The 11,672-nt window shown below is 38.2% G+C and overlaps 1 protein-coding gene across 1 annotated transcript; it reads left to right on the plus strand.

Moving 5' to 3' along the window:
* Positions 1–493: 493 nt before the first annotated feature.
* On the plus strand, positions 494–10,860 carry LOC103516184 (forkhead box protein O-like). The gene is made up of 5 exons (XM_017446948.2): positions 494–677; positions 6,698–6,880; positions 7,645–7,745; positions 9,582–9,864; positions 10,677–10,860. The coding sequence occupies exons 1-5, from the start codon at positions 609–611 to the stop codon at positions 10,842–10,844; spliced, it is 804 nt and encodes a 267-aa protein (XP_017302437.2). The 5' UTR covers positions 494–608; the 3' UTR covers positions 10,845–10,860.
* The last annotated feature ends 812 nt before the right edge of the window (positions 10,861–11,672 follow it).

Raw genomic sequence — 11,672 nt, forward strand, 5'->3', positions numbered from 1 at the left:
TACTTTCCATTTAGGTGCTGGGTCAGCACAAGAACTTTAAAGGTGTGTCCATAGTCGACCGACCGTAGATCGACGAGATAAATCCATGTTGTCGAGGCGATTTGGACGGTTCAGTCGACATCGATGAACGGTCGGTTGGCAATGTGTGGAAACCCCTTTAGAAATCAACCCCTTAAAATAGTAGACACTTCGTTACAAATAACGCAACACAACGTTGAAATTTTAAATCTTCATCACAAAGCAAAGTACTTATGTATGTAGCTCACCGAAGATATTTTTCAAAGACCTTATGTCACCAAATGGTGCCGCCAAATGCAGTCCGACTTCATTTACAAATAAGAATAAAATTGCTCACCGAAGATATTTTTCAAAGACCTTATGTCACCAAATGGTGCCGCCAAATGCAGTCCGACTTCATTTACAAATAAGAATAAAATAAACGATAATAATGAATTATTATTATTTTTTATACAATTTAGCAACAGAATGAAATGTTCATTTTCTCCTCAGGTGATACGGCATGAGTTATCGATGGAGGGGGGTCTGGATTTCAACTTCCCCTCCTCCACAGCCTCCCCTATGATGACGTCATCGTCTACATCTCAGCCATGCACCACTACAGAGCCCACCGCAGCCTTCTCCACCAGCGGACAGTCCTGGGTTCATTAACGGTTAAGGTAAGATTTCATAAGAATGCAGGTCACATCCAAGTTTTGTGAGTAAATTATTGTCTTGCTTTCCATCTCCCACTCTATCATCATAAAACTCTAAAGGGGGGGGGGGAGGCACCGTTGGAAGAGAGAGAGAGAGAGGCAGAGAGCTCTCTCTCTCTCTAAATAAATAAATTTGCACGGAGGAAATATTGATGAATAGGTTAGAGAAAGAAAAAATGTACAGTTATGTAGAAAGTCAGGGAAGAGAGAGAGAGAGAGAGAGAGATATGATTCTGGAACAGAATTTTTCTTTTCGAGAAACTTCTTTCGGGTATTCTCCCCCTTCTAGTCCATTCGATTCATAGTAGACACCCAAAATAGATAATTATGTAATTGCTTAGGCTTACCTTATTCAGAACCCTGATCATTTAAATAAAATGAGGTAAGCAATGCTTAAGGTAAGAATTTTATTTTATTTGATTCGCATAAAGTGCATAAACACTCAAAATAGATACCTACCTATTTGCTTACCTTATTTTATATGACTAGGGTTCTAGGGAACCTAAGTTCTCAGTAAATTCAAGAGGTAAGCAATGGTTACGGTAAGATTTTTTTCTCCATTTGATCCTTCTTTTGTACTTTATGATTTAAATAAATAAAGTGGTGCAATATTAAACTGTTGAGATAATGGGACTACATGTCCTAATTCGACAGTCTAAATCAGAATTAGCTTAACTCTGTACACAAAAGAGGCTCAGCCCCAAAAGATGGGTTGAGCTTATACGAATCTACCCCTGATCCACCTAAATATTTTTCAACTTTTCCCTAATCGATAGAATGAGATAGGTATAGACCTGTTTATCTATTGAGGTTCAAAAAGGACTACCGCGTCTTTTTCGCTCTAATTAGGTCAGCTCCTCAGTTGTCCTTCAAGAACCTGTTTATCTATTGAGGTTCAAAAAGGACTACCGCGTCTTTTTCGCTCTAATTAGGTCAGCTCCTCAGTTGTCCTTCAAGAATGACAGCCTTACGTAATGTCCCAGACCGTCACCTGTCCAGATACCAACCACACAGGATGTTGCTTTACTACAGAGACAGTGATGATCAGTGATTCTTTGGGATTAAAAGAAAATAAAAATAATAATAAAATAAAATCTTTTAAGTTTACCCCCTAAACTTTCTATACTTTATCTACAGTAAAACGGGAGTTGAGGGGGCAGGTAGCATGCAAAATAGGTAGCGTGCATTTTGATGTGACAAATCAGATTTGCACGACGAAACATTTGAAGAATAAATACAAGATTTTGTAGATTTGATTTAGAATGTAGAACTCGACATTTGCAACATAAACGTACATGGAATTTAGAGCAAAACTGAGTTTAGTAAGTCAAGAGATTTCTGAATATTCCGGTTGACACGCTAGTGCTACGACGTGAACAAAAAATAGATTTACAAATATCTCAACATTCTCATCGAATTTCGTCTTGGCTCTTGTTTTCTAAGGGCGCGTCCACAACGGCGACCATGGACCCTCGCACCAGAGTGTCCATAACGGAGCCTGGAACCTCCTGCTTATCCCTTGCATTAGCTTTATTATACTAGCTTTATTATACGCGTACCTACATACTTAAAACCTGAATGTGAGATTATATGTGTCACCGGTGTTCTATATATTCCGACATTTCATAAAATCCCTAGGTATTTCATAAAATGCCTAATGTAACCAATATTGAGGAGGCAAATCGTGAAACTATTCCTATTTTACAATACGCACTCATTTTCATAACACCCTGTACCATTCTGATTTTCAGTCCGGACTACCGACAGCGTGCCTCATCCAACGCTTGACATGGGGATTTCAAAAGTTGAGGATTGGTTCAACGTCAATCACCACCTAATAATTGGAACCAATAGTAGGTTAAGGCTAAGGGCCTCGTTATTTTAGGTTAGATTAGTATAAGCTTAACCGAACTTTTAGGGCTGTTTGCTCCTATACACCTTAGGTCAGCCAGTCACTATCAGGTAGACCTTACAGGTCGACTGAGAGACTTAGACCTGATAGGCGTACCTGTCAGGTCTATGATAGTAAATAGCCGGCCTAAACCTTGGAGTTCGCTTTATGTGTACGAAAATATTTCGTCATCACGTCCTGTCACAAGTGAGGAAAAGCGACCTGATATTGTGTTAGGCCTGATGTTAGAGGTTAATGTTCACATCTCACCAGAGTTGATGGCTGTCTGGTTGAGTCTATTGTTCATAGGATGATATGTGTCTTCAGAGCTTTGTGTGCCTCGTCATTGTTTTCTAATTTTAGCATCTTATCTGCCTGCCTCCTCTTTTCTTCGGCATTTTTCCTTACCACTCAGGCCCCGTATTAATAATTCTTTAAAGTTTGTTTTCTTTTCTTTAAATTTATTTATCTGAATATTTGAAGTTTACACCTAAGACACTTTTTTTAGGCTGTTGGCATACAAAATGAAGTTTCTGGCCTAATCAGCTTGGAAGGTTCCCTTTCCGACCGGGCCGAGGTTCGATTTTCCTAAATAGATTAACAAACAGATAAGGTTCGTTCTCGGAACGGCTGCCTTTATAACTCAACTTTTTGTCCGACTTTCATTCAAAGGATATTTAAATTTTGTCTAACACGGGAACATTTAAAGGACATTTAAATTTTGTAACATTACAACATTTAAAGCACATTTTAATTTTTGAAATTTCCATTTTATTACTTTTGTGTTATTATAGGTTGAAGCTCTGCGGAATGGAATAACTCCTAGTCCATCATCTAGTGTTTCGGAAAGTTTGGATCTCTTCCCTGAGGATTCACCTATACATTTTCAGCTCAGGTAAGTTCTCTGAAGGAAAAAAGATGTGATTTTCCTTATATCGATAGGTAGACTGCAAAAGTTTATAATCATAAGTCGGGGTTGGGTTGGGGTAAATTTGAAACGAGTGCAATTTCGAGACACCAGTTTTAATGGTCTCAAAATTGCAGGTGTCTCAAAATTACTCCAAACCCAAGTTGATCATTTACCAGTTTTAATGGTCTCAAAATTGCAGGTGTCTCAAAATTACCCCAACCCAAGTTGATCATTTCGAAAACGATAATTTTTTCGTGAATAAACTGATTGTTAAGGTGCCGATACTACTGTAGATTTGAACCAACATGCTCTATTGAACCACATATTATTATAAATTTATTACCAAAGAACTATACATATAGCTATTAATATGGGATTATGATTTATGTAAAAAAAGCGCTTTTCCTCGACTTATGTAAAACGTGGGATAAACTGAAAATAAAGATTGTTTTCTGCAAAAGTTGAAGACAAAAAAAAGCCTTCCAGCCTCTGTTTTAATGTCTGCTTTTTGAAAAGATTCAATTATTTTGCTGAAACTTGGAATAGTTTTGTCTTGTGACAACTGATTTGTTAATATTTCTTTTGTTCATTATACCTAGTATCAGCTTAGTTACTATTCATATTAGTGATGTGTTCTATGTTTAGGTTAACTATTTTCTACTGAACCACATATTATTATAAATTTATTACCAAAGAACTATAGCTATTAATATGGGATTATGATTTATGTAAAAAAAGCGCTTTTCCTCGACTTATGTAAAACGTGGGATAAACTGAAAATAAAGAAACTATTCTATGTTTAGAAGAGTTACTATTCATATTAGTGATGTGTTCTATTCTATAACGTTAACTATTAGTGATGTGTTCTATTTCTATGTTTAGTTAGAAAATGTAATAAAAACTAGGTTCAAAGCTCCAAATTTTCTCTTTCTTGTCCTTCTCTTTTCAATTTGATTCTCCATTTTCTCTGTTAACTATTAGTGATGTGTTCTATGTTTAGGTTAACTATTAGTCATGTGTTCTATGTTTAGGTTAACCATTAGTGATGTGTTCTATGTTTAGGTTAACTATTATTAGTGATGTGTTCTATGTTTAGGTTAACTATTAGTCATGTGTTCTATGTTTAGGTTAACTATTAGTCATGTGTTCTATGTTTAGGTTAACTATTAGTGATGTGTTCTATGTTTAGGTTAGAAAATGTAATAAAAACTAGGTTCAAAGCTCCAAATTTTCTCTTTCTTGTCCTTCTCTTTTCAATTTGATTCTCCATTTTCTCTTTTAGAATACTTTGAGCTATCTCCAACTGCTGATATTGTTTATAATATCTTTATTCCGATATTGATATTTCATTTATTTCTGTTGTTACCCCCATCAGTGTCAAATTGTCAATCCGTATCTCGATTCCTCCAAAGCGTTTGACAAGCCATGTCACATGCACGAATTGTGGCCCGGACCACTATTGGAGATTAAATTTAGGCCAGCCAATCACTATCAGGTAAATACACCTGATCATACCTGTCAGGTCTACCTGATACCTGGTGAGCATACACACTATCAGGTAGACAGGACTGGCGGACCTGATCAGGTGTACCTGATAGTGACTGACTGACCTTGGATAGCAAATGAGGCATGAGGTTTCTTGGAGCTTAGTTTCACCATAACTCAACTTTTTGTCCGACTTTCATTCAAAATATACATAAATACAACGTCTAAGACTATTAATATTAACATAAAGACGTTATCGGCGTTGAAGAAAAAATACCAGCTAAACGACCTTTTTGTAAACTTTTCAGCAGGAAAACCCGGAATGTCACCGATTTTATTTTATGAATATTTTTGGCTATCAGGATTTCTCTCTTTGTTTTAAGAATTTCAGAGAAAATAAATAAAAATAAACTGTTTTTATTGAATCGCAGAGAAATGTTTAAGAAATTGCGGAAAGAAATATAGTTGTTGAGCTGGGTTATTTTTCAAGTGCCTATATTCTTCTGCCTCTGTATTTCTTTTCAGCAGGAAAACCCGGAATGTCACCGATTTTATTTTATGCATATTTTTGGCTATCAGGATTTCTTTCTTTATTTTAAGAATTTCAGAGAAAATAAATAAATAAAAATAAACTGTTTTTATTGAATCGCAGAGAAATGTTTAAGAAATTGCGGAAAGAAATACAGTTGTTGAGCTGGGTTATTTTTCAAGTGCCTGTATTCTTCTGCCTCTGTATTTTTAGCCCCATCGGGAGCTGTTTCACACTCGATTGGGTTTCATTTAAATTTAACTAGAAACTTGGAAACCCTACCACAGTCTTTCGTTTCGTCACAGAGATGGTATCTCTACCTACTTGACGTCTCATCGTGGTATTGTCTTAAGTTCAGCTTCGTATACATAGGTACGAGTATTTGTAACATTTTAGTGTAGGAAAATGTTACTCATTTCGCATACATATTTGTAACATGTGTGATTGGGAAGTGGGAACATGTTAAATTTTGGGCCAGTTCCAATGCTTTCTCATTAACTTCGTTTAAGTTCCCATGCATAAAAAGTCCTTTGAACACAAGCAGCTAGAAAAATTATTCTCTTTTCATTGGCTTCTTAACTTTTTCGATCCCAAAGATGCGTTTTCCTGAATTGTCTCCTGAAACTTTAGAGAGAAAAATTCATAATTTTTTATTGCTTAAAAAAAAAACCAGCTTAGTTTGTCCTTAATTGAAGAATTAGCTTGAATAAAGACTGTATTTCTTTTGCTGTAATTCCGAAATAAAAGCAGATTCGCCACATATGATCTTCCATTAACTTCAGATATGGTAGAGAACCGGACAACTTACCTTCAGTCTGCGATGGATGTGGTGAAAGAGGTTTTAATCTTAACCACGCACTTAACTGCTACCAGCGATTCTTTGATGTGTATGCCCAATTGTCCACTGATATTGGCACAAACTATTTGTTTGTTCTTCCTATTTTAACATCACGGGAGAAACCTGTTCCAAACATTTTCTTGCTCAAAAAATTGGTTTGGCCATCCAGAGAGAAACGCTGCATGCATCCTAGGGCCTCTACTGAAGGGGAAAAAATTCTAGTGAAATTTTTATATTACATACTTAAATAAATAAATGTGTTTCCTAAATTCCTATACGTTTTTGTTATCACTGAGATTAATGTTAACATCTCCACTCTTGTGTGTTTCAGAACTCAATCCGTCACAACCTATCCCTGCACAGTAAATTCATGCGGGTCCAGAACGAGGGTACCGGTAAATCTTCCTGGTGGATGCTCAACCCGGACGCTAAGGCCGGCAAGTCAGCAAGACGTCGAGCAACGTCCATGGAGACGTCCAAGTTTGAAAAGCGTCGAGGCCGCGTCAAGAAGAAGGTAAGTAGACGTCGGACAATTTATGCACGAATTGTGGCCCGGACCACAATTGGAGAATAAATTTAGGCCAGCCAATCACTATCAGGTAAATACACCTAATCATACCTGTCAGGTCTACCTGATACCTGGTGAGCATACACACTATCAGGTAGACAGGACTGGACCTGATCAGGTGTACCTGATAGTGTGTGACTGACCTTGGATAGCAAATGAGGCATGAGGTTTCTTGGAGCTTAGTTTCACCATAACTCAACTTTTTGTCCGACTTTCATTCAAAGGATATTTAAATTTTGTCTAACACGGGAACATTTAAAGGACATTTAAATTTTGTAACATTACAACATTTAAAGCACAATTTAATTTTTAAAATTTCCATTTTATTATATGCACGAATTGTGGCCCGGACCACAATTGGAGAATATATTTAGGCCAGCCAATCACTATCAGGTAAATACACCTCATAATACCTGTCAGGTCTACCTGATAGCTGGTGAGCATACACACTATCAGGTAGACAGGACTGGACCTGATCAGGTGTACCTGATAGTTAGTGACTGACCTTGGATAGCAAATGAGGCATGAGGTTTCTGGAGCTTAGTTTCACCATAACTCCTCAACTTTTTGTCCGACTTTCATTGAAAGGATATTTAAATTTTGCATAACACGGGAACATTTAAAGGACATTTAAATTTTGTAACATTACAACATTTAAAGCACATTTTAATTTTTGAAATTTCCATTTTATTACTTTTGTGTTATTATAGGTTGAAGCTCTGCGGAATGGAATAACTCCTAGTCCATCATCTAGTGTTTCGGAAAGTTTGGATCTCTTCCCTGAGGATTCACCTATACATTTTCAGCTCAGGTAAGTTCTCTGAAGGAAAAAAGATGTGATTTTCCTTATTATCGATAGGTAGACTGCAAAAGTTTATAATCATAAGTCGGTTGGGTTGGGGTAAAGTTGAAACGAGTGCAATTTCGAGACACCAGTTTTAATGGTCTCAAAATTGCAGGTGTCTCAAAATTACCCCAAACCCAAGTTGATCATTTCGAAAACGATAATTTTTTCGTGAATAAACTGATTGTTAAGGTGCCGATACTACTGTAGGTTTGAACCAACATGCTCTATTGAACCACATATTATTATAAATTTATTACCAAAGAACTACATATAGCTATTAATATGGGATTATGATTTATGAAAAAAAAAGCGCTTTTCCTCGACTTATGTAAAACGTGGGATAAACTGAAAATAAAGAAGAGAGGTAGGTAGGGGGGTAAACGCGAAACACATTTTCTTTTCTTGGCAGGAAATTGCATTACAATAAAACAAGAAAGAAATTCTCCTCAACCTGGTAAACGCGAAACACATTTTCTTTTCTTGGCAGGAAATTGCATTACAATAAAACAAGAAAGAAATTCTCCTCAACCTGTGATGTAAACGCGAAACACATTTTCTTTTCTTGGCAGGAAATTGCATTACAATAAAACAAGAAAGAAATTCTCCTCAACCTGTGATGATGGAAAATTGAATATTGGGGATAGAAATACGAATATTTTCTTCTCTCGTGATCTTAGCTTCTTCGCTTTCTCTATTGTATTTTCTTTTTCCTCTCTTCTCTGGATGACTTCGTCGATTTTTCGTGCTCGTACTTTCTGCATTTGCAGAATTAGCTTAACTCTGTACACAAAAAAGGCTCAGCCCCAAAAGATGGGTTGAGCTTATACGAATCTACCCCTGATCCACCCAAATATTTTTCGACTTTTCCCTAATCGATAGAATAAGCTATAGACCTGTTTATCTATTGAGGTTCAAAAAGGACTACCGCGTCTTTTTCGCTCTAATTAGGTCAGCTCCTCAGTTGTCCTTCGAAAATGACAGCCTTACGTGATGTCTCAGACCGTCACCTGTTCAGATATTAACCACACAGAATGTTGCTTTACTACAGAGACAGCGATGATCAGTGATTCTTTGGAATAAACTAAAATCTTTTAAGTTTACCCCCTTAACTTTCTAAACTTTCTATACTTTATCTACAGTAAAACGGGAGTTGAGGGGGTAGGTAGCATGCAAAATAGGTAGCGTGCATTTTGATGTGACGAAATCAGATTTGCACGACGAAACATTTGAAGAAAAAATACAAGATTTTGTAGATTTGATTTAGAATTTAGAACTCGACATTTGCAACATAAACGTACATGGAATTTAGAACAAAACTGAGTTTAGTAAGTCAAGAGATTTCTGAATATTCCGGTTGACACGCTAGTGCTACGACGTGAACAAAAAATGGATTTACAAATATCTCAACATTCTCATCGAATTTCGTCTTGGCTCTTGTTTTCTAAGGGCGCGTCCACAACGGCAACCATGGACTCTCGCACCAGAGTGTCCATAACGGAGCCTGGAACCTCCTGCTTATCCCTTGCATTACTAGCTTTATTATACGCGTAATACTTACTTAACACCTGAATGTGAAATTATATGTGTTACCGGTGTTCTATATAGTCCGACATTTCATAAAATCCCTAGGTATTTCATAAAATGCCTAATGTAACCAATATTGAGGAGGCAAATCGTGAAATTATTCCCATTTTACAATACGCACTCATTTTCATAACACCCTGTACCATTCTGATTTTCAGTCCGGACTACCGACAGCGTGCCTCATCCAACGCTTCCTCCTGTGGGTCTGATTTTCAGTCCGGACTACCGACAGCGTGCCTCATCCAACGCTTCCTCCTGTGGGCGTCTCTCCCCTATTCCCGCCCAGGAGTCCCCCGCCTGGCTACCCCCCTATTCGAACCCCTACCTGGGCGCCGAACAACTAGCCGGCTCCCTAGAGACCACCATGAAACTGAGTAGCGATAACTTCCTCCCTTACCCCTCCCCGCCCCCTCCGTACGGGGCCCCACCCCCCTACCCCTGTCCACACCATTTGGTCAACTCGTGCAACTGCCATAACCATCCCGCGGTCAAACAACAGGTAAGCCAGAACCAGCGGTCAAACAACAGATAAGCGATAACCCAGTGGTTAAACAACAGGTAAGCCATGACCATCCCGCGGTCAAACAACAGGTAAGCCAGAACCCAGTGGTTAAGCAACAGGTAAGCCAGAACCAGTGGTTAAACAACAGGTAAGCCATGACCATCCCGCGGTCAAACAACAGGTAAGCCAGAACCAGTGGTCAAACAACAGGTAAGCCATAACAAGAGCGCTAACACGAAATAATGCGCTTTTGTGATTCAGTTCTGTTACCATTAGAAGAACTCTTTTATAGCAACCGATGCGTCTAAAAAGCATCATCCTACACGGAGAGTTACACAGTGTCAAGGTTTTTCTTTGACTTCACCCATTTGATTTACACAGGCCAGTATTTTCGTAACTCTGGATTATCAAAAAACTTTGTGATAAGATCGGGCATACATCATTTTCTTCGTGTGCTCTTTGGCTCAGCTCACTTGTAACTAGAGAACCACAAGTTTTCAATAAAATCAGTCTCAAAATACTGGTACTTGTTATCCGGACTCTCGACAACCTAGTTCAGGGAATTCCAACTTCCATGTGTATGCGGGCCACATGCTACATTGGCAGGTGTACTTCGCGGGCCACATACACAGGAGCACAGGTCCGTATCCAGGAATTTATTGAGGGGGGGATGCTCCACATTTTCGGAGTTCACCCGTTAGTAAAACAGCAAACACGAAGCCCGAAGGGGCACACTCAAAAAGCTTCTGACCCGCGGGTCGGTAGTTGGAAATCGCTGACCTAGTAAACTCTACATTTTGCTGTTTCAGAGTATATCGCCTTCGTACCACAACTCCCCTAGTCCGTCACCGCCTGCCACAGTCATGGGTCAGGTACTGAGCTCACTTAACTCAAGTGTTCTGGATGACTTCAATCTCAACATAGAAAGCTTGCAGGGCTTCGATTGTAATGTTGACGAGGTGAGAGTCTTTGTCTAGTCTTGAAGATGAAGAGAGCATGAAAAATGACTAATGAGTGGATTTCACCAATCGCACTGTAACGAGAGATTTAACTAATGGAGAATTTTCAATTGATAAAAAAAGGAGTTTTTTAAGATCCAAACAAGAGTTTTTAAAAAAAACCTCACTCCTTTTAGGTTTACTAAAAAACTGCTTTGGGATCATTAAAAAAACTCCTTTTCTAGAATTATTAAATATCCCTTTTGGGATGTCGAAAATTCTCCCATTAGTTAAATGCTCATCATGTCAATTAAGTCGTTGGGTGAAATCCACCATGAAGTGTTCAACGCCTTTTCTTATTTCATAGAATGAACAACCCTCACATTAGACGCAGATGTGGTCTGTATCGTAGTGTGTCCATCCTGTACGTATATGTGTCTCATCAGATGGGTGATAAGAGACACAGTTACTTTCCATTTAGGGTGCTGGGTCGCACAAGAACTGTCAAGGTTGTGTCCATAGTCGACCGAACCGTAGATGACGAGATAAATCATGTTGTCATTTACGGTTCAAGTCGACATATGACACGGTCGGTTTGCATATGTGTGGAACTCTTATGAAATCTACCCTTTAAGAATCTATAAGGAAACTACTGTGTCTCAGTATCGACCACACTCGATTGAACACTATAACTAGCTTCATCACACACGCATGACAGTCGCTCATATGTAATGTTAGCCTCACCGAGTTATAAATTCCAAAGACCTATATTCACAAATGGTGCCGCGCAGACGTGCGTCGATCAGATTGAGTCAACTAAGCAGAAAATAATTCATCGCCCAATAAGTTGAATAATTATTAAAGGAT

Source organism: Diaphorina citri, unplaced genomic scaffold (assembly GCF_000475195.1).
Source record: "Diaphorina citri unplaced genomic scaffold, Diaci psyllid genome assembly version 1.1 scaffold1502, whole genome shotgun sequence".
NCBI lineage: Eukaryota > Metazoa > Arthropoda > Insecta > Hemiptera > Psyllidae > Diaphorina > Diaphorina citri.